Source organism: Penicillium taxi (assembly GCF_028828555.1).
Source record: "Penicillium taxi strain IBT 34144 chromosome Unknown utg000006l_segment0_segment0, whole genome shotgun sequence".
NCBI classification, from domain to species: domain Eukaryota; kingdom Fungi; phylum Ascomycota; class Eurotiomycetes; order Eurotiales; family Aspergillaceae; genus Penicillium; species Penicillium taxi.
In genome coordinates, this window is record NW_026643208.1 from 574,282 (window position 1) to 599,972 (window position 25,691).

A 25,691-nucleotide genomic window follows, 5' to 3' on the forward strand; every position below is an offset into this window, starting at 1 on the left:
TGAAGGGAAATGGACGGCGGGGTCGGTCATAATTTTTTTTTTTTCTGCCGGTGAAGCTTTCACCGCTCAGAGTATATACCAGTTAACTAAATAAAGCTCTAAATAAATATTTATTTATTTTAAATAGCTAGATAAATACAAAATATTGGACTAACTAGATAGTTGGTTTAATAACCTTGGGACTAGATAAAATCGCTTATATAATGATACTATCTATATTTTCTAAAGCTGTACGGAGTACGGAGTACAGAGCATCATATTTGCTGTTCTTTTTGATGTTTTGGAATTCTATTATACAATTGTTTTATAGTACATTTATTTGGCTAAGAATGCTTGGAATGCCTTATGTTCGATAATCACATTTCCAACAGCCCGGAGCCTCTTGCGACCTTCTTTCTGCTTCTCCAGCAGCTTTCGTCGTCGACTCACATCACTAGCATGCAACTTGGCCAACACATCTTTCCGATAGGGTTTGATGGTTTCACGAGCAATAATCTTCTTGCCCACTGCAGCCTGGATAATGATCTCGAAGAGCTGTCGATCAACATGCTCTTTAAACTTAGTCACCCATATTCTGCCCTGTCGGCTCACTTGACTCATGTGCATGAGTCGCGACACGGCATCTACAGGAACCTTGTTGACAAGAAGCTGAAGCTTGACAATGTTGCCTGCTCGCCAGGCAGATTCTTCGTAGTCAAGACTGGCGTAGCCCTTGGTGCCACCTTTCAATTTGCCAAAGAAGTCGTCAACCAGATGTGCCAGTGGCAGCTGGTACTTCATGATGACCTGGCTCGTTGTAAAATACTCGATACTCTCCTGTTCACCTCGGTTGGCTTCGCAGAGCTCAATAACCTTTCCTAGATACTCATCCGGGAAGGTCAAGGTGGCCAATACATACGGCTCCTGGACCTCAGCAACCTTCAGGCGCAGGGTGTCGTCCTCGGGAAACTTGGCTGGATTTGTGATTATATCTTCAGTTCCGTCTTTCCATATGACCTTCACCGGAACGGAGGGCGGGGTAATAATAATGCTTGCACCGTGCTCCTGCCGCAGACGATCTTCAAACACCGAGCAGTGAAGTGTACCCAAGAAACCCATCCGGAAACCTGCTCCAAGAGCCTCAGAGGACTCTTTTTGAAGAGTGATACTTCGATCGTTTAAGACAAGTTGATTGATGCTGTCCTCTAGATGCTCGAAAAGGTCCTGGTTCACGGGATAAACAGCCACAAAGACCATTGACTTGGGTTCTTCAAATCCTGGCAAGGGTTCGACAAGTTTTTCGAAGCCTACTCTGGTGAATGTGTCGCCAATTTTGGCTTCTTTACTTCGCTTCATGCCTGGGTTAAAGTAAATGTATCCGACTTGGCCGGCGCGAAGAACTGTTTGTGGGGTTTCAAGGGGATACATGATGCCCACTTCGCCAACATAGTATTTGAGACCTGTTGCAAACGACACAAGTTGTTGACCTGCACGTACTTCGCCGTCGAAAACGCGCACCAGAAGAATGACACCTTTGTAGGAGTCGTACCAAGAGTCGACCAGCAGTATGCGAAGTGGGTTTTGGGTACTACCGACAGGTCTGTTTGCAATTATTAGTCCAGATTGCTTCAAAATATATAGGAGCAGCACATTACATACGCAGGGATCTTCTCAACAACTGCCGGAAGAATGGCCTCCACATTCAAACCAGTCTTGGCCGAAACCATTACTGTATTTTCAGTGTCTAACTCGAATGTATTTCTCAGTTGCTCCAGAGCCCGCTCTGGATCTGCCGATGGCAAATCTACCTTGTTGAGGATAGGAATCAATTCAAGGTTTTGAGCAAAAGCCAAGTAAAAGTTGGCCACAGTTTGTGCTTGAACTCCCTGGCTGGCATCAACCAGAAGTAAAGCACCTCCACAGCTGGCATAACTGCGTGATACCTCTGCGCGAAAATCCACATGTCCGGGTGTATCCACCAAATGCAGTAGATAGTCTTCGCCTTGGTGGTTGTATAGCATTGTACATGTTTGTGCCTTGACTGTGATTCCACGTTCTCGCTCAACATCAAGCTTGTCCAGCACCTGTTTATTAGATCCGGCCTTAATCGTGCCCGTAAGCTCAAGTAACCGATCAGAGAGCGTACTCTTGCCATGATCGACGTGTGCGACTATGCAGAAATTGCGGTATCGGTCGATTGGAATCGCGGCGATTCTCCGTTCAAGTTCCGTATCAGGCGAGCCAGGAGGTGATCGTGATCGGGCCGCATTCCATACTGCGGATGTTGTAAATGGTCTTAGGGAGCTACGGCTGTATAGAAAGCCCGCAAGCGACTTGAGGCTCGCCGGAGGTTTCGGCGCTGCGCTCAGCCTTCCGACGAACTGCAGACATCCTCGCATCAGGGTTTCTGCAATGACATGGAAGAGCACAAATGCTTTTCTCTGATTGCAGTCAATTGAACCCAATGGGAATATAGTCTCGAGACTTGAAGCTCACTCGGACCGGCATAATTTGTGGAGAAAAAATGGACTCGGCAGGCGGTGACAACGATTGATCACTGCGCCAACTATCGCCATATAAACAAGGCATGCGCCATCTTCTACAATTATTTTCCACACGAGTCTACAGCACACACCATGTCTGAAACGAAGGATAAATCCAAGGTGCACAAGCTGTCCCTGAAAGGTACATTAAATCGTGACTGGCACTAAGTCCTTCCTCATTATGTATCATTGCGCATGAAGCTTACAAGACAACAGGGTCGGCTAAGCTTGTGGCTGAATTTGTGAGTAGGTGCTCAGCTTGCAATGTCAGTCAATACTAACTCAGGTCTAGTTTGAATACTCGATCAACACTGTGCTGTGAGTTCTGAGTAGCCGTCAATTGATGCCAGAGTCTAATTCTCATTTACAGCTTTCAACGTGGTGTCTACCCTCCCGAAGATTTCATAACGTGAGTGCAGTATTTAAGATCAATGGAAACAGTCGCTGACTTGAAGCAGTGTCAAGAAATATGGCCTTAACATGCTAGGTTCGTTTATCTACGCCGTGATCACTTACCTACATATCGCTGGTGTCGTTCCAATCTAATGTCTTGGATAGTGTCCGCCGACGACCAGGTCAAAGCCTATATCAAAAAGATCATGTCGCAATTGAACAAGTGGATGTTGGGTGGAAAGATCTCGAAGCTGGTGGTCGTTATTACCGACAGAGAGACAGGTGAACATGTGGAAAGATGGCAGTTTGACGTATGTTTACTGGACTGTTCATTCCCTTAGTCCCCGTCTAATCATATGACTACTACAGGTTGATATCTTCTCAAAAACCTCGAAGAGCAAGAGTTCATCTGAAAAATCAGGCGACAAAGAGAATGCAGCCGCAGAGTGAGCTACCCTGTTCTTTCAGCAAACATATATCATGTTCAATTTACTGACTATCTTGCAACGTAGGGAAGCCAACTCTGCTCAGCCCGCCGAAAGAACGCAAAAGGAAATCCAAGACGAGATTCAGGCTATCTTCCGGCAAATTACTGCCTCGGTCACATTCCTTCCTGTCTTGGATGGTGATTGTACATTCAATGTACTCGTCTATGCCGATGCTGACTCTGATGTCCCTGTGGAATGGGGTGACAGTGATGCCAAGGAGATCAAGAACGCCGAGAAGGTCCAGCTCCGAAGCTTCAGCACGAACAATCACCGTGTGGGCACTGTTGTCAGCTACCGAATGGACGATTAAGAAAATGGACGATTAAGCAAATGAACGATTAAGCGAATGGGCGACTAAGCGCATGGCCAACTAAGCACAACGCTGTATTTTACGACTGAATATGAGGAGTTCCTTGGCGTTTGAAAATGGTTTAATCGCGTTAATGGTGTTTGTTTTAATTCAAGACGTGTCTTGTTTGATAAATGTGCAATTTGATCGCGTGCATGATCCCTTGAAATAGACAACCTTGAAATTAATTCTATGCTGTGTCTTCACAGAACCAGGGCAATTCCTTCATCCTCGGGAACCATTCATCGCCTTTATCACTATGCCAGCACACTAACTGCTCCACAACCTCTTCAAGTCCATTGTTGACAAAGATACCAAGCTCCATCCCTGACTTCCAGCCCCGTTGGGACCTTTTTGCAGCCAGTTTCCGACCAACTCCATATAAATCATGTCTCCAGAGTCCAATACCTTTTGATGTCTCACCTTGGATCAACGTCTCCTGAGGAGTTACCTCCTCAGGAGGGTTGATACCGATCACAGAAATATTCCGATTATCTGTAGACTGTTCATCATGAGGGAGAAGTCCTACAGCGGGGAAATGACATTCCATAAATCGAGCCCTCTTGAACTCATGTGTCACTACAGTGACACTTCGAGGGTAGACACCTGTATGGAGTCGGAAGCAAAGTAATGAAAATAGGACATTCTGATAAGAATCTGTTGCATGTTCCTCTGTGAGGACTTTTGACGAGTCAATCTTCAAGTCTAGCGAATTCTGGAAATAACCATTGTCTTTGCAGAGATTCTGTAGAATGTTGGTTTCTATGTATGTATGCTGGGTATAACAGGCTTATACCAAATATGATTGTCCTTCACTAAGTTCTGTTCTTGGTCTTTTTGTTGGTGCTCTTGGATGAAGATTAGCGAAGTTCATAGATAGTAAGACTTGGAGTGCATGGGGCTTGTTAGGTAGTGGCCTACCCAGAGAATATGAGCAGTGCGTGAGGATCTGCAGCTAGCACTTTCAATCCAGCCTTGACGTGCTTCACGAAGGTTGATGTCTCCCCCCTTTTGAAAAGATTCAATCATCCTATACAACAGTTGTTAGTAGCTAGAAGTCATCAGTTGAGGATGTCTGACCATTCCCCCTCATCATCACCATTCTGTGGTCCTCCAAGATAAATTGCATGACAACAGACAATAATAAGATGATACATTGGGTCATTTACTGCCATTTCTGATGAGTAGTTGAATGGATGTATCGAATGGATGACGGTCAGTGATTGGATCCATGGATGTAAGCAAAGACCAGATATGCAGACTGGTCCGTGCATTAGTATAGTGAGTGACATGGAGGATCTCAGCTATTTCTCGACCTTTTCGACCTTATAAAGTCTTATATTGACAGATAAGCCTTGGAAATGATTAAATAATGAAACTGAAGTTCATGGCCAAGGAACATGATGCTTCTGAATGAGATATATAAAGAATAAAAAGCTACATGCATTGCATTGGAAATAGATAGATTTGTTGACATGAGTCCTCAATCTCGGCGCAAAGTAGACCAAGAATTCCAGTCATCTCCACACTGTAGTCTAGTGATCGCAAGAGAAGATATAGAATGATTTGAGTATCTTAGGTAGACAAATGAAATAAAAAAACATAGTTCAGTGTAAACGCCAAAATACTTGATGAAATATTCTTCTTTGCACCTTTACACACATACCAACTCACTTGGGCACCAAATTCTCAGATTTTCAGAAGCTCAGCAGCTCAATTTGACCGGAGATTTCCATTATTCCGATTCACCCTGCTTCGGACGTTCACTCATTATAGCCGAGAGAAGAAAGCGAAGGAGAAAGTGAATGAAGCACGAGAGCTTGACAAGAAAACACGGTTCAGATCAACGTTCATTCAATCAGATTTCCCTGAGTAAGCTAAGCAATGATTCAAGTAAAGTCAGCATCGAACATGGGAGTACAGCTACACTGTCGTGACAGAATAGTTGAAAGGAAAGACTCTGGGATTCGGGATTGAAGGATAAACGGGTTCAAAAGTTATTTCAAGAGCTCCAATTCCTCGAGATAGTAAAAATATCGAGCTTTGTTTGTTTGTGAGAAGGAGCTGAGAGTGATTAGTTAATTTGACGGGCTTTCTCCGGACATCCTATAAGTTGAGTAGCAAATTTCATGTGCACACTTTCCCACCACCCCAATCCTACTTTTCGTTCAAAATTAATCATAACCATCTTGTCCTCTTAGTTTGAATCATCCTACACGTCCCTCGCATCCCATTACCTTTCCACTTTTCTCACTCCCCATTCCCCATTTCCCATTTCCGCTTTGTCAAGTTTGGCAACCTCAGACATCATCATCAGAATGGAGGAAACATTCAACTCTTCTGACTATCCCCTCTCTGCACTACGTGAAACACTTAACAACTGTCCGCGAGCTGAAGACACACGGGATGAACTGGAGCGACTGGATAGTATACACAAATGTCGATTGAGAAAGGAGTATCGCGAGAGGAACTATGACCATGTTTATCATGGGGATATTCCAGACCTTGATCTTTCCTACTCTTACAATCATGAAGCCAGCCAAGGTGAACTTACAGGGTGGCTAATACCGAGATCGATCTATCTAATAGTGATATCTATAGATGACTTTCATGCCGAGGAAGATCCTCGAGTCTACTCCGGCGAGCTTCACGAAGAAGACGACAGCATGATTAAATGCGAGTTTTCGAATCCCTGTGCAATGGGACCTTCCCCAGACGGCATGCACTTCCGGAAGGTTGTATCCCATGTCTTTGGACGCAACAAGTCCTCTACAAAGCTGTTTCCCATGCATATCTGGGTTCACTACTGCCGAAAGCACTACCAGCGAGCCCGATACCGTGCCGACAAATGGCCATTCACCCAGTGTGAGCTTCTTCTCGAATCTCTGCAACGTATTGAAGATTGGGGAGGTGTTGAAGGCTTTGAGCTTAGTCTTCGCCGCCGTGAGAGACTTCGCCAGGGTGACAAGGATTGTCTCGATGGTAACAACACTGCTGCTTCTTCGCAGAAGAGGAACCGGGGACGCAAGAACCCCAAGCCTGTCAACGCCCCTGTTCCCGAGTGGCTGAAGCAGGAGGTTGGATGCGACAAAACCTTTGATCAGATCCGTAGCATCATTCGCAGAATCAACTCTCATATGACCAACCTACTTGAGGCTGAGAAGGAGGGTCATAAGGCTGCCAAAGAAACTGCTCAGATGTCATTCACCCCCTGCCGAGCAAACCAGAAACGCGATGCAAAGCAGTTTCGACAAGAAGTTAGCCTGATTAGGTTCCCGGATATTGAGATCTTGCCCATTTTCAAGTCGTGGGTGAAGGAGGATGCGACGCAGCAAAAGGATAAGGGAAAGGATAAGGGAAAGATCACACCTGTCAGTGCTTGCAATAGCTCACGTGGACGTTTCCACCATAGCTCCAACTATTTCGGTTACGACGAAGACTACGAATCGGACAACAATGTTAGAGGTGCTCGGGGAACCGAGACGAAGCGATGCTCACCTTTGGGTCGACAGAAGAAGAAGTCGATTCCACGAGTCTCCTCCCGTGGCGCAGTTCAAAAGCCAAAGGCGAAGAAGAATTAGTTGTCGAAAGATCGAGTCAGATCCCTGGTGGCTGTATGAGAGGGCTGAAAGACTAGATATGAAGAGTCGCTGAGAAAACTAAGAATCATAAAATGTAGACATTTTTGCAAGGTTCTGTTCTGTTGTTCTGTTGCGAGATTATTCAGTTGCTTGGAAGTTGCTGTCAGGGTGAAGGCTGAGCAAGAATGGTGCGACAAGAGCTCAGAGAATGAGAAAAGTTCAAATTGCGAACGGTCGTCTTCAAGTATCCAGGTATCTGACTTTACTCAATCATAGTTTCCAAATATTCACTCATGCTTTAAATTGTGAGAAGGTTGAAAGTGATACCCGTTCCGTTACTGCGCATAGAACAAGTGCAGACCACTTCGCTCGCAACAATACTCCAGCGCAACACATCACTGACAGGTGAACTTTGTTCAACTTACTAATGGCGATAAATATTATTTCATCATGGAGGGTCCGTCACAGAGGTGTGATTATGAGGTTCAAGATTCCAATATCAAATAGCATTGATGCTGACTAGCTCAGAGATCTTTAATCTACTCCTGATACCCTTCTTCCTTTCTATTTCCCAGCCAGAAAGGCTCAAGGCTAATGGCTCACCATTGCTAGATCAATTGGAAGTTGATTGAAACCGAAAGTGATATCAATTGAAATCAAGCCAATCCATCAAAATCGAACGAAGTCTATACAAAATCAGGGCCACCCTCTATCGCAAAAAGTCCACCGAGGAACAATTACTTAGTAGTTGGTACGAATGGCTACTCCAAAAATGCATAGCACATCGAGAGTAGGCCCGAATCTCCAGCGGACATGGAATGTTCTACAAGTGTCGAAGAGATTGAAATGCCACTGAGTGTCCCACTAATCCAATTGATGACTCCAATTGAGCTTCCTAGTTAGGGATAGTGAACTAGTTCTTCTCCATCTCAAGTCAGGCTTGTATGCGATTGTGGACATGATACTTGTATATTTTCGTCACCTCTTCGCGCGGGGGCAGAAAGGAATGGTGGTGTAGCACCTATCAATTTGGCTTAGTTGATCTCCACGGCTTCGTGACATAGTCTTTACTTTTCAGGAAAGCCTACATTCTCCTTTAATTCTAAGGTTTTGTCGTTTTGTATGGGTTTTTTTCTCTCTTGTCTTCTGGTGACTGGCATTTCTTTTCGTTATTTTCAAGTTTCTAACCTGTATAGTAATCGATAATCTTCATGCATTTACGAAATTCCCCTGGTACCTAGATATCTAGATACCTAGGTAACATTTTAAAGGAGTCAGTACAGTATGGATTCTAATAATATATTTTATTCATGCAGTAAAAGAAACAAAAATCTAACTCCGTACAGACAAACACGCTCGGTAAACCGCCATACCAATGCTCTCAAATAAAAGTCTCCGTACAACGACGACCCACAACAAGCGGGGAGAACAGTTCAAGGAAATAATCATGAATTAGAAAGATAAGATCGAAAGAATGGTGCATACGAGACACCCGGGCAAGATAATGAAATTCGCACCTAGCTGGCAACAGCCAACTGAGCAACAAGGTCGGATGCCACGTCGAGGAACGGGTACGGGCTGTTTACTTCTTTCTCCTTGTTCTTGAAGCGTTTGCTTATGGGGTGCCATTCATTGCTTCCGTCGCCTCCGGCGCGGATGACGTTCTGGTAGCCGTCGCATTTGAAGTCGACCATGTAGCTGCTCTCATCGAGTTGGTAGAGCTGAATGTCGATAAATACCCACACGCCGTGCAAGATCTTAAGGGTGCCGCTGTCCTTTGTTGCCGATGCAGGAGTAGACTGATCTCCGTCTTTCTCCTTATCTTCGACTGGGGTATTGATACCCGAAATGTGGAAGCGACGACGCAGCTCCTCGAGATCGCTTCGGCTGTTGTAACCGCTGGTCGAGGTCCCCGGTGCTTTGACACCTTCTTTCAAGATTCGCGCACGGATGAACCACGGCTCCTTGGGAATGTAGTAGTCCGACGGGAGATCCGGGTACTTATTCTGTAGAGGCTTGGGTTTGTCAGGCGACTGTGTCGGTTGTGGGCCAATGTTTGTTCCTAGTAAACATCAGTATGTATTACTCAGATCGATGGAATTAAAGAATAAATACCTGATTCAATGGGTTGGATATCCCATTCTCCGTCTAGAGCCGCAATTGCCCGATACAGGTACAGCATAGCTTCGTAAGGCTGGTTCCTGGAGCGGATACCGAATTGCCACTTTCGAGATCTTTTGGGCTGTTGTGTCAGGGGTTGACCGGTTGGTGGTTCAAATCGCAGGCTATGGAGATCCACAATACTTCGCGAATGAGGTTTGAGAGCCTGAGCCGTGAGAGCCTGTTCTTCAGGGTCCAATCCACTGGATTCATCTCCTTGTCCTGCCTGAGCAGCTTCTTTCTGCCGGCGCGCCTCAACTCGAGCTTTGTGCTCTCGCTCACGTTGCTCCATGAGCTGGTCATGGACGTAGGGAAGACTAGTCGGTAAGATTCGGACCTGACTGACGCGGTCCTGCTCCAAATCCTCATCCACGGTGTCATAACGAACAGGGGTCTGAGTAGGAGGGGCCTGGCTACGCGACTTGGGCAGAGTGGGAGCTCGGTCAGTCGATGGAGAAGAAGGTCCCTTTGTCTGAGAGGGAACAGTTTGAGCCAACAAATTGTCTTCCGTGGGGGCTTTTGTCAAATTAGTAGAGCTCGGAAAATACCAGTAAAGAGATCTAAGACTCACAGTTGGTCTGCATCATCTCGTTCTCAACGACAATGGAAAATGCATCCTTAATTGCGCTAGGCTCTTTTTGTCGCAAGGCATCTTCAATATCATCGCGATCATATCCCATGCTTCGTTCGAGCTTCGATACGGCAATCTCGTGGATCTTGTGCTGAACAGGAAGCGGCTTGCCTGGGGCAATCTTATCAGGATCAATCGCCTTGTTTGGGTCGATACCAGGAGCGTAGACTTCCTCTGCTGGAGGAAGTAGATACTCGGGAGTATTCTTGTTGAACCATGGGTCCTGTCGAATCTCGGGGATTGTGATTCTGTGAACTGGATGAACCTGGAGCATGGCGCGAATCAATCGTGCAGCGCCGGAGGAGATGTATGAGGGCATGTGGAAATTGCCTGCAGCGATCTTCTTGAAGAGAGCAGGAATGTAGTCATCGTCAAAGGGCAGTCTGCCCACAAGCAGGACGTAAAGAATCACACCGCAACTCCAAACATCGACCTCCGGACCAGCGTAAAGCTTTCCAGAAATAACCTCCGGGGCAGCGTAATTCGGACTACCACAGCTGGTCTTCAAGAAGTTGCCATCTGTCATGATGTTGCTCAGTCCGAAATCAGCGATCTTGACGTTCTTGTTGCTGTCGATGAGCAGGTTCTCCGGTTTCAAGTCACGGTGGACAATCTTGTGTCGATGGCAATATTCAACAGCGCAGATGATCTGCTGGAAGAACTTGCGGGCCTCGTCATCTTGGCACTTTCCCTTTCGAACGAGGTAATCGAACAATTCTCGCTCGGCGTATTCGAGGACCATCACAATGTCGGACTTAGTGGCAATAACGGTGTACCTATCAGAACAGGGGCACTAGGTCAATCAATCATTCATCTGCGCATACACACACAATTTCTACGACCTACAGCTTGATAATATGAGGATGTCGCAGCAATTGAAGGTACTGAATCTCTCGCTCAACACGACCAACCATGTCACGGGAGAGTAACTTGCGGCGAGAAATGATCTTGAGAGCGACCTGACGACCACTCGGCTGGTGGATAGCAAGCTTCACCTTTCCAAAAGACCCCTCACCAAGAATCTTGATTGTCTTGTACTGGTCCAGGCGTTGCATATCTCGCGTGGTCGCGGGGGACTGAGTGGAACTCTCTGTCTTCCCGGTCGTGCGTGCTGATGGCACAGCCATGGCGGATGAACTGGAGATGACGGGATGGCTAGCTCGTTCACGGGGACGGTCGGAATGGGGTAGGGGAATTGAAAGCTCTTCCTCGTCAAAGGCGGCGGCCATGATGGGAAGGAAACGTGACGTGATTGATTTTCTGGGTCGGCCCAGTGGTTCAGCTTGCTGACTGAGCCGGGGTTTCTTCTATTTTTTTCCCTGGTCAGAGCATCGCCAATCATGCGTTATTGATCTCCCCACAGAGCCGACCTCGGGGAGGTGGAGCTCAACTTCGAGTAAGGAGGGGCGGGGTGAGATGGATCGGGAGGCTCCAGGGGTAGTGGGGAATTGTTATACTGAGCAGGGTTAAGGGATAACACGTCCTAGTGTTGATTTCCAAGAATGAATGAATGAAGACACAGTGATGATGTCGAAGGAATCAGATCCTGTGGAGAGGGGAAAATCAATCTTGGCCTAGAAACAAAAAGGGGGGGTTCAAGAGCCTCGAAGAGTCCAATTTCCAATTTATTTATTTATTTTTATTTTATTTTTCTTAGCTCTCTCACTCTCTCTACTCTTTACCTTAAATACTCAGTCTGCTATACTTCACTTCGTTCACCATTTATCTGATCAACCAATTAATAGGGAAATGCTTCGATTTTTATTTTCTATGCAACTCTGTACAAATGAATCCCCCTCCATAAATAAATCCCAGACACCTTTCCAAACGCCAGCCAGATGATATTTGAAGCAGGATGTTAGTTCACCTTCAACATATCCAACATTCCCTTGGTCTGGTAGGCATGCTGGGCCATCTCAACTTCGTCGCGCACCCGACGGTGCAGTCGCTCCACCATCTTATCAATCTGGGCAGACTGACCCATATTGCTAGAGTATACATCAAGTAAGTTCATGGCAACCTCCACGCTGAGATCAACCAGACGGGGTTCACGAATATGCTTGTCAATCCAGGTCAAGATCGGTTGAAGAGTGAGCTCGTCGCGATCTTTGAGCGAATCGCGCAGAGCCGAGCGGTGGCGGAGGGCTGTCAGGAGAGTGAGTTGGGCGGTTTTATCGCTTGTTGCGAGGACCTGGTCCAAAGCAACTGAGTATCGGCCTTTATGAAGATCATTCTCCCATGGTGCTTGCTTCTTTCTTCGCTTGGGGTCTTGGCCTTCAATCACTATGTCCACATCTTCACCGATGAAGTCACGTCCACGGAATCGCTTCTCCCATCCAGCTCCTCGCTTTTGCTTCGCCACCTTTTTGTCGTACTCCTCGAGTTTTCCCTCGAGGAGAGCCTCCATCTCCTTCCGGCGCTCACGCTCCTTGACTTTTTGTTGTCCAGACAGACGGGTCTTCACTGACAAAAGACCCGACTGCATACCAACAGCGATGTGCTTGTCCTCGTAGGCAATACCAGAAGTGATGACATTGAGTGACAGAATTGGTGACGGGTACTTGGACCCAGAGACCGCGTTCCACCCTGTAGTCTCAAAGACCTTCATGTGTCCATCCAACGCACCACTGAGTAATCGCTCTCCGTTAGATGCCAATGCAAGCGATGTCACAGTCTTCTGGTGGTTTTGAATAATGTGTAGAGGTTTGCCAGCCACAATATCCAGAACTGCGATCTTGTTGTCGGCGGCAGCCAGAACTGTAGTTCCTGCGGGCATGGGCAGAACGCATTCAATCGGGGCAGCCATCTTGAAAGTCATAGCGGCACGACCTTCCACTCGGGGGTCCCAAATGCGAACAGTGCGATCGTAGGAACCGGAAACTAACAAGCCAGATGAGGCCATGGATCCGGGCATGAACGAACCACTACGAGCGTAGTCAGTATGGCCGACAAATGTGCGCAAGCTAGTCTCCGCAGGCAGATCCCACAGACGAACGGTCCGGTCATCACTGGCCGTGAAGACTGAAGTGGGATCGCTGGGAGAGAACTTGCTGACCCATACGGGCTGCTTATGGTCCTTCCATGTCTTGAGAATGGCGCGCGACTTGACGTCGAATACTTGCACGGCACCCGTATCATCACCCGTTACTACCACACGTCCATCCGGTCGGACGTCTGTGCCGCGCACTGTATCATCGAAGCGGGTGATGGTGCGCAGGAGCTTCCGTGTGCGAATTGAGTAGATCTGGATTCTGGCGCCAGTTGTCACAGTGAAGATATCCGGTGGCTGTGTCAAGGAAGGAAAGGCCGCGGCAGAAGATGGAACAGCGGGCTGTGTGATGAGGTTGACAGGACCATTGGCCGGGGAGGGAATCAGGAGGGGATTCTTGAAGGTGCGCCAGTATTGCTGCTCTGGTGTGAGGCGGGTTGAAGGAAGCGAGGCAAGCTTCACCTGCTGCATAGGCAGGACGGGAGCCGCCATGGTGAGGAATTAAAAGGATATCAGTTGCCGGATTGAAAGTGCAGGATTGAAGATTGAAGGCTTCGAGAACTTTGCTAGAATTTAGTGTGTAGCGTTTGATCTTGAAAGTTGAGGATCTTTTTTTCTGCCGATCAAAAAAGTTCGCGCTGCCTGAATAGGAATGGCGGCGAAGGGCTTTACACCTGAGGCAACAACATAATCAAGTTTCTTATCGCTTATCGGTTGAAAAGCGGTATCAGGGGGCAGAATAAGCACAAGATGATTACCTCACCAATTTAGAGGAAGTTCTGCCATAAGCGGCAAGTCATGGGTTCTCGGGTTTTCGCTATCGTCATCAACCTTTGAAAGTTTTAAAGTACATGAACTACGGAGCATATGTACGCTCAATTACTGCTGAGGCGCCAGAGTTAACAAACCGCTACGACCGATACCTAGGTAGCAGCTTAAGGCCGTTTAAGTGGGTGAGATGACATCGCGATAGTGGATCAAGAAGCGGCCTCGGGGCGACTATTGACTAGCTGTGGATCATTGAAGAGACGTCACCTACGAGGCTATGACATGGTGGGTATCTACGTATGCGATTTTTTTCACCATTGACGTGGGCAATTTCAATTGAAAATCCTTGTCGCCTGTTGAGCCATCCGAATCTGAGAACTTGGAACTAGGCAAACTTCTATGTTGGGATAAGTGATCTAAATACGGAGTAGCAACCGAGACATCGAATACGTTGCAAGTTCATGAAGAATATACGTGTCATGTAGATTACCTAGGTACAGCCTACTAGCCACTAGCTACAGATGCTAGTTACATGGATACACGAGAGCGATGCGTATTTATTCTCCAAGTAGGCTCACTCATAATAATAGAACTTCAAGTGGGACTATACCAAGGCTAATTATTCAGGCAGTGCCTAGGCAACATGATTGTCTAATAATTGCAGCAAGGATTAAGGTTATACGAGATGTAATATATCGTGGGCATAATAACCATATTTCAAGTCTATCTTTTGCACTGAAACACCGTTAGCTGATATTTTGGCCGTCTATAGCATTTGGCCAACCCTACAAAGTGGGGGCCTCCTGCAAAAGCTCTGGATACTAGAAGTAGAAAGAAGTGCTAGGTTGAAACAGGATTCGGAAACCCAAGCTAGTAAGATGATCATCTAGACCAATCGCCAATCATTGTTTTTTCATTAGTCCAATCGGCAGCCTTGTTCGCTAGTAATGTCCGGAATGTATCGATTAATCGGGTGTAGCGGTGGCTGGGGAGATCGTCCCAGTAATTCCTAGTCCATCCTGAGTGTGTCAAGATCAAGTTGGCGCTCCTGATCCACTTGGGTATCAAAATTTGTTTCGGGCTGGAAGAATAAGTCTGGAAATGACATATGATAAAGGAGAAAGGCAGAAAAGTAGCAAAGTACAAAAGATGGATGTTGTCTGTTGTTAGAAAGAAGGTCGTTTTTTATCTGGATAACGTATTATTACCGTCACGTATTGTCACATCGGTGGGATCGACGCCAGTAGAAACTGCTGAATCAGGGGTTCTAGCCAATCAATACGTATGATTAACTTTCCCCAGCCACCTTCAATACCGCATCTAACATTCCATAGTAGGTGCTTTTATTCTTGCACTCCCCTCATTCGGGCTAACCTTTTAATTTTCTCCCAACTGATGATTCATCGCCTTTCTGGAGGGAAAGCAGATTCTAGACATTCTAGATTGAACTGCTGTCATGTCAAAACTCTCTAAGATGAACATCAACCATGCTGCCGGCATTTACGCCGATATGTCGGTCGATGGCCCTGCTATCGGAACTCTCGTCATCATTGTTGACAGGGCGAAGAACCTCCCCAATCGCAAGACTATGAGCAAGCAGAATCCCTATTGTGCTGCCAGATTAGGAAAGGAAGCTAAGAAGACCCAAACTGATATGCGAGGCGGTCAAACCCCCCGATGGTAAGCTTACGATATACTGTGTTGATGCCGGTGACCGAAACTGATGCAAATTGTCTTAGGGATCACGAACTTCGATTTACAGTCCATGAATCTCCAGATTACTTCAAGCTGAAAGTGTCGGTGTTCAACGACGACAAAAAGACCGATTTGATTGGAGAGACCTGGATTGATCTACAGAACCTGATTATCCCTGGCGGAAGTCAAAATGATCATTGGCACCCGCTGCAGTCGCGAGGAAAGTACGCTGGCGATATTCGACTCGAAATGACTTATTATGATACCCGAGAACAGGATGAAGCGTTGATCGGTCGACGAAAGGAAGCTGCAGAGAGGGTTCAAGGAAAGACTCATGCATCGTCCAACTCGAGCCCGTCAGTATTGTCTAGTCTTTCTGGTCCGAGGCAATTAAATGCAGTCAAGAGACGACCACTACCCACTGACCCTTCAGGGGCTACCCCTCCACAACCTTCTCCATTGCATCACCCCATGTCTGCGCGACCACCGACGCGTGATCATGCCAACACCGTGCCTCCTGTTCAAGTGTCAACCACTGGGCAAGACTTTGACTCGCGTCCGCTACAACCACGCGCCCACTCTGACTCTGACCGCCCTCCACAGCGTGACTACCATCCTGCATCTCAGTATCAGACTGACGGACAAAGGGAGAGCCCAATACGACGCGCTCCCTCAGCCACATGACATTTATAGCCCACTGTCACCGCAGTATAATACAAATCCTATGACATTTGGGCATGTCTCTGCGTTCACACCACGATCTCACCACCCAGAGGAACCCCTATCCTTGGAATACCCTCCATCTGGACATGGTGATGATGATCGGTACGAGCCTCACCATGTAAGACCACTGCAAACTTCCCGACGTGACAACTATCATCCGGAATATGCATCAATGCAGGCACGTGTCGAGGATGAAGATGAAGATGGGCCTCCTCCTCCGCCGCCGGTTCATCGATCTTGGACACAGCCGGTTCAGGCCGCTCAATCACCGGTGGCACAGCCACCCTCCCCATACCAACCATATATTCCTGGATATCACAACAACAAGCCTTCTGTGCCTGCAAGTCTTGTTGCGGGCTACGAAAACGATCAAGATATGAACGACCGTTCTGTGCTTGAGAGTCGGCGACCACGCAGTGCCAGCAGTCATTACGAGGATGAAATGATGATTCCTCCATCGCCCCGTATAGCACCATCTTATCCCCAAGAGTCATCGGCCCCTTCGCCCTATGAGTCTGCGATCTATCCATTAAGAATATCCCCACAGTCAATGGATGATCGACCGCGCGGAGGATCAGTCAGTTTCGATAACCGGGTCGTGACCCGCAAGTCGGTCAGTCCACGACCCTCAATTTCGAGTGAACATGGAAGCTCTGCGACTCCGTTTTCTCCTGACTCTTATAACTCACTGAATCCTAACGCCTCGCGATCGGCCATAAACAGGGACCCTACACCAATGTACGATTCACCAGGCCAGGCGAGGGATGCAGCGATACGTGCAGAAATCGAGCCAGTTCGAAACCTAGACCAACCCATCATTGGCGATGATGGCCGCGAAATTGATCCTTCAGATCATCTCCCTACAGATACATGGGCACCAGAGCCGGAGAGAAAAAACCGTAAGCCAGAGGTGATCATTCGCTTCAAGCACTCAACCAGGCCTACTTCACGCGGTAGTGATAGCAGACCTACTTCTCGGGGCAATGATGCAACGCCCCGCAACCTGCCTCGCGTTGGATTTCGATCGGAAACAGTCCCTTACGGTTCGGATCGCGTGCGATACGCTGCCAGTTATGCTGGAGACCCCGTAGAGCGAACACCACGTGGACAAGACATCTATACGCGGGGCTACGGCACTCCAATTTCAACCGACCGACCACGCTCATCCCGCGGCTCAGTATCTCCCTCTCCAAGCGCTCGCTCACCTCTGTATGAATACAGCAATGGCCCACCAGTCCCTTCCAAAGTCCCAATCAACCAAGGACCAAGCTACCCCGTCGCACACGCGGAGAATCCAGGCATGGACGCATTAAGCCGAGAACTCAAGACCATCGACCTTGGTTCTGTAGGTTGCAGCCCAAGCCGGGCAGTTCGGAAATTTGCACCAGCCAGAGCTTCGGCAACAATGGGATACGCCAGCTAAAAAAAAAAAAAAAAAGAGATGCATTCGCATATAATCAGTGGCGTACATAATTTGGTTTCATACTTCTCATATTTCATGGTCTTAAGAATATCCAGCACTAGTGGCGTTATTTGCTTTTGGGATGTGTCGCATGGGTGTACGCATAGACGAAGAATGATTTAAATTGATATTGAATGAATACGGCATTACATCCATCGATATGAATATATATCTTGACTACTAAATCTCTGCTTAAACCTATCACATCTCCCAAACACGTCACATCTAGGCGTAACGAGAGTGTGGCTGTTTTCCATCTATTTTCATCCAGACCGGAGTGGTATCTTATATAATGGACCTGGTATTCACTTAGCGAGGAGGAGATATTATGAGATCGATCGGTTCAATGTCAAGGTGCGCTTGGCTGGGCGCCTCCTCTCGCCCAATGGCTCCCCTAGGTTTGAACTCTCGGAGTTGGCGTCACTCAAAATCAAGTTGAAGAGTATTATCTAGTGGAAGATCTCGCACTTGAGATTCCTCGATGTCTGAGAGTAGCGGCAATGACTACTCTCCACCAGTCTTCAGGTAATTTGACTAAACAAGCTTCCCCTTCAACGCTCGATAATGGGAATGGACCAGTTGTATACTAGCGACAACACAGAAAATGGCTGACTCCTGACTCTTGGGAGGGTTGGTGATCGAGTTAGGGCGAGCTCCTTTCCCTGGTCATTATAAGCCGAAATTACCAGTCTCTACTTTTCAAAGGCCTTCTCAGTGCCTTTGTTTTGGTCTCATTAACAAGTCGAGAATTAAAGGCTGAAAGGCATATCGTCAGTATGCAGGAACCTGAACACCCCTTTCTCAGGACAATCGTCCAGCTCCTGTCTGTACACAATAGAGCTAGCTCTAGATGGAAATTTCGAAGGCTGTCTTAGATTGGCGCAATCGAACTAACTTAAGAGATTATATTCCGACTGTCTCGAGTAGTGGAGCGGTAATTATAGCCCCTGGGCTCATTTGAACACATATGTGTGAGAGAACTATTAACATATTTGCGCTGGCGAAGGATGACTTCCTGGTCATAGTTTGTCATAGAACCAATTCACAGCTTAGGTCCGTAACGTAGCCAACATCCTGCTTATCCCACTTTGAGATATCATGGTTCCAGCTACCTTATTTGCAACATACAGAATTGGTGTAACAAATCAATAATCTGGATATTGAAATCCTTCAAATGAAAATCAGAATATCCAATTCCAACATGGTAATCTCCACGGGCGACTTCCACCATCAACTCGGTTTAAGTAGCTCTTAAAGTATGACAGATCTTCTTTTCACAGAAGAGCAAATTGGAACAATCTAGTAGATAATTCTCGACCGCGATGCAATCAACACTAGTCTAAAAGGTTCTATAGAGAGTCAAGTGGAGAGACCTATGGCTGACCGGCTGAGTTATGGTGTTAAGCAGGTTCATGTGATCCGCAGGTAAGTAACATAATATAAACACTTTTTGCAATATTCAATACCGAGCAAACACCCTGTCACTTGTATATGGGAATGGCAGAGGGAGATGACACCTCACCAGATTCTCGAGGCACCCTAGCTCCAGTTCTGGTATCTGTCTTGCTTGCATTGAAAATTCCAGTTTCCTTAGATCGCCAATACAATTCCGAGACAGAGCAGTGTATCTTATTTGACTTAAGCCAATATATTGAGACCGATACAGGAGTACTGATACTCCAGAACTAAGCCTGGCAATCCCGATAAACTAATTTTGGCATTGAGGTAAATATATCAATTTAAAAAGTGTAGCACCAGTTCGGGACGTACTGTGATGAAATCCATTCAGAAAGGAAATTCGACACCTTTCAAACTGCTTCACTGTTTAGACTTATAGTCTAGAAATGTACTATTTCTTATCCGTATACAGAGTAGAGTAGGTAGAGGAGCATGGGGCCATGGTCTGACTTGATAACAGCTTATCTCGTATCTCTTATCTTATTTCCCCGCCTTCAAAATCAGCGCGCAAAACACTTTCAACACCTCAAACATTCAACCAAGATGTCCCTCACAGATGCTCAACTAGCATCTTTCCAGGAAAATGGATACCTTGTGATCCCCGACTACCTTACTCCAGAAGAAATAACCTCCGTCCTCACCGAAACCAACACCCTCCTGAACGACTTCCCGCTCGAAACCCACCCACTGACTCAATTCACGACCGGCGATGACAAGAAAGCCGAACACGTAGGAGACGAATACTTCCTCAATTCCGGCGACAAAATTCGCTTCTTCTTCGAGCCCGATGCTTTCAGCTCCGAGCCCGACCCACTGACTGGCGGCCCCGCATTGATCAAACCCAAGAATCTGGCCGTGAATAAGATCGGCCACTCGCTACACACTCTCTCTTCACCCTTCAAAGCCATTTCTCTGACTGCACGCAATGCAGCTATCGCGCGCTCTATTGGCTTTGTTGACCCTCGCGTCTTACAGAGCATGGTTATATGCAAACAGCCCTCTATCGGCGGCGCGGTCCCCTCGCATCGCGACTCGGAGTTCTTGTATACAGACCCTCCATCAGCGGTTGGATGGTGGTATGCGCTCCAGGATGCAGGACCTGGAAACGGGACCTTGGGAATGTGGAAGGGATCGCATCGCGGAAAGAAGGGAGGCCATATTGCTCGTCGTTTTGTGAGGAAGAGCGTTGGGTCTGGCACGGAGTTTATTGAGAATCCTGGGCCTCGATTGCCTAAGGGTATGGATGAGGAGAAGGTGAGTGAGCCGAGTGATGAGGATTTGGAGATCTTGCAGGTTAAGGCTGGCTCATTGGTGCTTATTCATGGCAATGTGCTGCACAAGAGCGAGAAGAATACTAGCTCGAGAAGTCGGTATGCGTATACCTTCCATGTTATTGAAGGAGGTGAGGGGTGGGAATATGATGAGCGGAATTGGTTGCAGCCGCCTGAAGGTGGATTCTCGAAGTTACAATGATATTCATGGATATACTCGGGGATTTAGATGTCAATATAGTGCACCGCATGATAAGAATTACCGCTCTTATCAGGGCTTGAAAGTGAGGCTACTAAATATTTGTTTATTAGTCGTAGTCCGACCGTTGCGGGTCCGATGATCTTCCCCGCAACCAACGTTGAACCAACCTTGGAAACCCAAGCTCTTCTCATATTGACGATGACGGCTCAGTCCCTGCGAGAGATCAACGCTCATAACCTAAACACCTTCAAAAACCACTATGTATCCGAGATATCAGGGTCGCTGGGCGACCTCGGCACATTCTTGCCCATCGCCATTGCACTGGCCGTAAATGGAACTGTGTCGCTGGCAAGCACTCTGATTTTCTCAGGAGTATACAATATCCTAACCGGTCTATATTTCGGTATTCCACTCCCAGTACAGCCCATGAAAGCTATCGCCGCCGTTGCTATCGCCCGGAACTTTTCCAACGGTTCAATCGCCGCAGCAGGCATCTTCGTAGGTGCCTGCGTCCTCGTTTTCAGCATAACGGGACTACTGAACTGGTTTACAAAAGTCATCCCAGTCCCTGTCATCAAGGGCATCCAAGTCGGCGCAGGTCTGTCACTAGTCATTTCAGCCGGCGGCAGCGTGCTCGGCTCCTTAGGCTGGATCAGCCCGTCCTGGGCAGACAATCGGATCTGGGCACTGGCAGCCTTTATTGCTCTGGTAATAAACAATGTTTACCGCCGAGTTCCCTATGCATTGGCACTATTTGCACTAGGCCTTGTATTCGCCATCATCTGTACCGCGCTGGCGGGCCATCTGCCACGTTTTGCGGTTTGGCATCCATACATTGTTCTCCCGACGCCGCATCAATGGCGTGTTGGTGCTGTTGATGCTGGTATCGGTCAGATCCCTCTCACGACACTTAACTCTATTGTTGCTGTTGTTCACTTGTCCCAGGACCTACTGCCGAGCGTGCATACCCCGTCTATCACGCACATCGGTCTCAGTGTTGCTGGTATGAACATTCTGGGCTGCTGGTTTGGTGCCATGCCTGTATGCCATGGCTCTGGCGGTCTGGCAGCGCAGTACCGTTTCGGTGCACGATCAGGTGCTAGTGTCATATTTTTAGGAGTGTTGAAGCTCATCATCGGCTTCTTGTTTGGGGAGACTCTGGTTGATCTGCTGAAACGCTTCCCTGCCGCATTCTTGGGTGTCCTGGTCATCGCGGCTGGACTTGAACTAGTTAGCGTGGGAGAAAGTCTTAACACTTCTGGTGCTCGTGATCTAGCTCATTCTGGAGAAGGTATCTTGGGGCGTGCGGAAGAGCGTATCGGTCTTCTGCTCACGGAAGAAGAACGGAAGCGTCGCTGGACAGTTATGATGGTTACCGTTGGCCTATTGGTTGGGTTCAAAAATGACGCAGTTGGCTTCATTGCTGGTATGCTATGTCACTATGCCTACGAGCTTCCCGGGTGGTTGGATAAGGCACATAGGCGGTGGTTCCCTAGTCGCCTTCGTTTGCCTTGATCAATCTCCCTTGAATGCGATAACTTGAAATATCAGTCTGTTATTTAGCTCTTAATCCATACAGATTTATCCATTCTGGTTTACCAGATGGGAACTTTGATATAAACAGCTTTATTAGATTACTATATACGCTACGACACAATTTTTGACGGGATCGCAATGCCCGCTGTGTTTACTCATATTTTGCCCTTCGAGAGGCTACTCCACCGATATTCTCACCAAAAATCCCAATAGAAGGGTCATATGAGTTAGGCTGAAAAGCCTTCCTGTTCAGCTCAAAAGTGGCGCCAGTACGAATCGGCGCCGGAGTCGGTGTTCTATAAGGGCTATCAAGGTCGACGATTCGACAAATCTCGCTGGCAGAATGGCCCGGTGGACCTAGTATACCTAGCCGTTGATGGCCTGAGCTGTCGTAGCGATGCTGTTCGATGACTGGGGGCTGGCCGAGGCCTTGACTGGCTGTGCGCACGATGCTATTACCCTCCGTGTCGGTGTGTGAGGTTGCTGAGTAGCGGTACCCGCTGCAGGTTTTGCCGTTGGGTGATTTGGAAGAGTTGAAATAGTATGAAGAGCTGTTGTATGAGTCGAGAATTTTGGTATTTTTTGATGATGACCTTGGGATGGTTCATTCTGAAGTATCTGATGATTAACTATTGTCAATTACCTGTTACCTAAGTCTTCGACTATCAAGTTTTAATTTTTTAATTTTTTTTATAGATATTATCCTTGTGTGATTACATTGACATTATCCAAGGTTGTCTGTATTTTGTCTCTTCGGCGCCGATGAAGTTATACCAGGAGTGAGTTTGATCCAGTTGACTGGGTATCCATATCTATTTTTTGCTTCAAAACCTTAACAAATCTCGAATGTATCGATCAGCCAAAAACTAATTATAGAATTATCCTCGATCTTGATCAAAGACTTCATTCATCACTCTGAGTCCTGATCGTCCGAGTCGCTAGTCAGTGCACCGTCATCAACATCCATCTTTTGCACCAATTTATCGCCATTGCGCCCCTTCTTCTCTGCAGCAAACCAGGCTTCTCGTTTCTTGGTTTCACGTTCTTCTTTCCTCGCCTGCCGCAAGACCTTGTCACGCTGAGCTGCCTCCTGTTTCTCATGTAGCTCGTTGATGTAATCCTGTAGACGAGCAACATCTGAACGAAGCTGCACCACCTCATCAGTAGTGACATGCCGAGCTGTATCGTTTAATGCCGATTTCTTCTTCAGCAGGTCAATCTCTGCCTCCAAGTCGGCAACCTGACTGTCGTGAGTAGTTGTGTCCATTGAGATGTCGGTAGTGTGAGCGACTCGAGAGATATCAGCCACCCCAGTCTGGCCAAAGGTGGCGAGTTCAGCAAGACCTTCTTCAATCATAGAATCGGGAAAGTATGCATGGGTGAGGGCTTGAGAGAACTGAGTTGGTTGGCGAGAGCTGACATCTAAAGGGGCAATGATGTGCGCGTGGAATGAATACGCTGCTGGAACAGCACCAGGCGCATGCAAAGGATCCGCAAATGAGTTATCATGACGTGGTTTCACGATAGCATGGCTAGTACGTTTCAGTTCCTGAGAGCGGTGGGGTAGACCATTGGGAGGCAGCACCACCAGGTTGGTCGCCGGATGAGTAGTGTCCGCGATTGAAGACGCAAACTTTCGGCGTGCAATGTTCCATGATAGGACCTTGCCGCCTTCGTGTGCGGAAAATAATATTGTGCCGTCATACGACAGAGCAAGGGCATTGGCAGCACCCGAGTCGGCAGAGGGGGGAGCCATCGATCTTCGGCAGATACCTGAGCTGGCGTTGATTGCAAGGAGGAGTTGTGGAGAGGATGTTGAGGGGATTGGCTACGGTAAAACTCTACCGATTGCACGCTACCGTCTTCATAACCAACGTAGCAAGCCCGGTCGACTGGATCCAAGGCGACACAGGTCGCAGAGGAAGGAAGCAAGAAGGTTCGCAAAATATTTCCAGTGTGATAATCCCATGCAATTGCAGTGTTATCTTTCGCAGTGGATACAACGATGTTGTGGCGACCATGGCTATGCCCCAGAGCCAAGGATGTGATGGCAGCACGGTGGTTGGAGAAGGTTCGGATAGGTGAATTTGGTGGTTGTCTATCACGGCTGAGTGCAGGTTTTGAAAAAGATAGAATTCCGGGTAAGGACCAGACGTGTATACTAGCATCAGAGGAGCCCGATAGAATAAAGTTGGAAGTGGGGTCGACGACGAGGGATGTGACCGGCTGAAGGTGAGAAGCTGTGGTAGCTACTTGACGTCCCGTACATGTCTGGAATATAAGACGCGGAAGTTAGTTTGTCGCACTAGAACATATCCAAGTAGGCAGAATTGATAGATCATACCTCCCACAAAATTAAACGACCGCCCTCGGTTCCCAAAATTAGTACATCGCCGTACTTGGCTCCAGCGACTGCGATGCTACGGATGCGTTCCGGAAAAGGCACCAAAGCCTCTTGGTTCCCTTTTTCTCGACTGTAAACATGAACCACAGCCTTGTCAGCCTGGGCGGAGAAAATATGTGACGGGCTCACAGCCAAGCAATTGGGTGTAGTTGAGCTCTTCTTGAAGGTAGATCGCAGCTGAGGCGATGGCTGGAATTCATGCACGCTAATACCGACATCCCGAAGTGTGGAGTTCGGAGTCTTAGCGGATGACAGCGTCGAAACGACAAATGATTCGGAGAGCATGGAGAATGGTGCAATCTTGCATGAAATATGGGGGAGCAACTCAAGAAACTGCATTCGCGTCGCCGCATTTTTTTTCTCTTTGCGATAAGACTGATTGATAAGGGGTGTTTGCACTGTTTGACTAAGAAATGTCCGATTTCCCTTCCCACGAGTTAAGTGATTAATCCCAAACTCTACTTCAGCTCCAATCTAACACGCTTCTGCTGCATCTACTTTAATTTTTAGATTTCGTTATCTCTACAGGCTAGTGGACGTCGCATAAGATCTTACGCAGTTCGTGTTTGAACCAAGTGGACCATATGCTCGGAATTGATCTATCAATTTATACCGAAACAGCGGCGTGAACCAGCAAAATGAGAACGGATATCAATATCCATACGATAGATCATAATGATTCAATCCAACTTACCTTTTGAGCATCATCTCTAATGCACGATACACCAGATACCAGGCAATGGGAAGAATTGTCAGCCGTGGCGAAGCATTTTATGTTCAAGTTTTAGACACGGCCAGGCAGGAGCCACCCCGACGCAAGGGATGCTAACAAGTCCAAGAAGGGGCATCTCATTGCTATTGCAACGAGACATTACATCCAATGGCGGCCCGCTTCTATGCAGCTGTGGATGATCATGTTGCCCTTCCCAAGGGCTATGATTCGTCCTCCCCCTGTATCATTCAATTTGTTTCATTCCTTGTACCCACCTTGCCGTCGAAGTATGACGCTTCAAGGCGACAAAAGAAGGCCTATCCACGTTTAGGCAGTCATTCAGTGCG

General features: G+C 47.4%; 12 protein-coding genes across 12 annotated transcripts; 7 read left to right on the top strand and 5 right to left on the bottom strand.

Annotated features, from left to right (window-relative positions):
* Positions 1-315: 315 nt before the first annotated feature.
* N7495_009337 (GTPase GUF1) lies at positions 316-2,378 on the bottom strand (the record flags this gene model as incomplete). The annotated part of the gene is made up of 2 exons (XM_057211988.1): positions 316-1,567; positions 1,630-2,378. The coding sequence occupies 2 exons, from the start codon at positions 2,376-2,378 to the stop codon at positions 316-318; spliced, it is 2,001 nt and encodes a 666-aa protein (XP_057058851.1).
* Positions 2,379-2,615: 237 nt separating this feature from the next.
* On the top strand, positions 2,616-3,713 carry N7495_009338 (spindle checkpoint protein MAD2; the record flags this gene model as incomplete). Its single annotated transcript, XM_057211989.1, has 8 exons — positions 2,616-2,664; positions 2,739-2,764; positions 2,815-2,840; positions 2,893-2,931; positions 2,981-3,009; positions 3,081-3,226; positions 3,285-3,361; positions 3,428-3,713. 8 exons carry the CDS (start codon positions 2,616-2,618, stop codon positions 3,711-3,713), a joined length of 678 nt encoding a protein of 225 aa, XP_057058852.1.
* Positions 3,714-3,942: 229 nt separating this feature from the next.
* On the bottom strand, positions 3,943-4,927 carry N7495_009339 (DUF218 domain protein; the record flags this gene model as incomplete). The annotated part of the gene is made up of 3 exons (XM_057211990.1): positions 3,943-4,497; positions 4,674-4,782; positions 4,833-4,927. 3 exons carry the CDS (start codon positions 4,925-4,927, stop codon positions 3,943-3,945), a joined length of 759 nt encoding a protein of 252 aa, XP_057058853.1.
* Positions 4,928-6,070: 1,143 nt separating this feature from the next.
* N7495_009340 (putative pathogenicity factor) lies at positions 6,071-7,333 on the top strand (the record flags this gene model as incomplete). The annotated part of the gene is made up of 2 exons (XM_057211991.1): positions 6,071-6,296; positions 6,354-7,333. The coding sequence occupies 2 exons, from the start codon at positions 6,071-6,073 to the stop codon at positions 7,331-7,333; spliced, it is 1,206 nt and encodes a 401-aa protein (XP_057058854.1).
* Positions 7,334-8,850: 1,517 nt separating this feature from the next.
* N7495_009341 (SNF1 family serine/threonine-protein kinase) lies at positions 8,851-11,353 on the bottom strand (the record flags this gene model as incomplete). Its single annotated transcript, XM_057211992.1, has 4 exons — positions 8,851-9,395; positions 9,449-10,009; positions 10,065-10,900; positions 10,971-11,353. 4 exons carry the CDS (start codon positions 11,351-11,353, stop codon positions 8,851-8,853), a joined length of 2,325 nt encoding a protein of 774 aa, XP_057058855.1.
* A 629-nt stretch (positions 11,354-11,982) lies between these two features.
* N7495_009342 (snoRNA-binding rRNA-processing protein UTP15) lies at positions 11,983-13,605 on the bottom strand (the record flags this gene model as incomplete). The annotated part of the gene is made up of 1 exon (XM_057211993.1): positions 11,983-13,605. The coding sequence occupies one exon, from the start codon at positions 13,603-13,605 to the stop codon at positions 11,983-11,985; it is 1,623 nt and encodes a 540-aa protein (XP_057058856.1).
* Positions 13,606-15,337: 1,732 nt separating this feature from the next.
* Positions 15,338-15,565, top strand: N7495_009343 (uncharacterized protein; the record flags this gene model as incomplete). Its single annotated transcript, XM_057211994.1, has 1 exon — positions 15,338-15,565. One exon carries the CDS (start codon positions 15,338-15,340, stop codon positions 15,563-15,565), a length of 228 nt encoding a protein of 75 aa, XP_057058857.1.
* Positions 15,566-15,585: 20 nt separating this feature from the next.
* Positions 15,586-16,260, top strand: N7495_009344 (uncharacterized protein; the record flags this gene model as incomplete). Its single annotated transcript, XM_057211995.1, has 1 exon — positions 15,586-16,260. One exon carries the CDS (start codon positions 15,586-15,588, stop codon positions 16,258-16,260), a length of 675 nt encoding a protein of 224 aa, XP_057058858.1.
* A 40-nt stretch (positions 16,261-16,300) lies between these two features.
* Positions 16,301-17,722, top strand: N7495_009345 (uncharacterized protein; the record flags this gene model as incomplete). Its single annotated transcript, XM_057211996.1, has 1 exon — positions 16,301-17,722. The coding sequence occupies one exon, from the start codon at positions 16,301-16,303 to the stop codon at positions 17,720-17,722; it is 1,422 nt and encodes a 473-aa protein (XP_057058859.1).
* A 2,040-nt stretch (positions 17,723-19,762) lies between these two features.
* Positions 19,763-20,692, top strand: N7495_009346 (phytanoyl-CoA dioxygenase family protein; the record flags this gene model as incomplete). Its single annotated transcript, XM_057211997.1, has 1 exon — positions 19,763-20,692. One exon carries the CDS (start codon positions 19,763-19,765, stop codon positions 20,690-20,692), a length of 930 nt encoding a protein of 309 aa, XP_057058860.1.
* Positions 20,693-20,827: 135 nt separating this feature from the next.
* N7495_009347 (putative sulfate/molybdate transporter) lies at positions 20,828-22,207 on the top strand (the record flags this gene model as incomplete). The annotated part of the gene is made up of 1 exon (XM_057211998.1): positions 20,828-22,207. One exon carries the CDS (start codon positions 20,828-20,830, stop codon positions 22,205-22,207), a length of 1,380 nt encoding a protein of 459 aa, XP_057058861.1.
* A 931-nt stretch (positions 22,208-23,138) lies between these two features.
* On the bottom strand, positions 23,139-24,917 carry N7495_009348 (putative ribosomal assembly complex component Ipi3; the record flags this gene model as incomplete). The annotated part of the gene is given in 3 exon segments (XM_057211999.1): positions 23,139-24,056; positions 24,074-24,499; positions 24,573-24,917. 3 exon segments carry the CDS (start codon positions 24,915-24,917, stop codon positions 23,139-23,141), a joined length of 1,689 nt encoding a protein of 562 aa, XP_057058862.1.
* Positions 24,918-25,691: the final 774 nt, after the last annotated feature.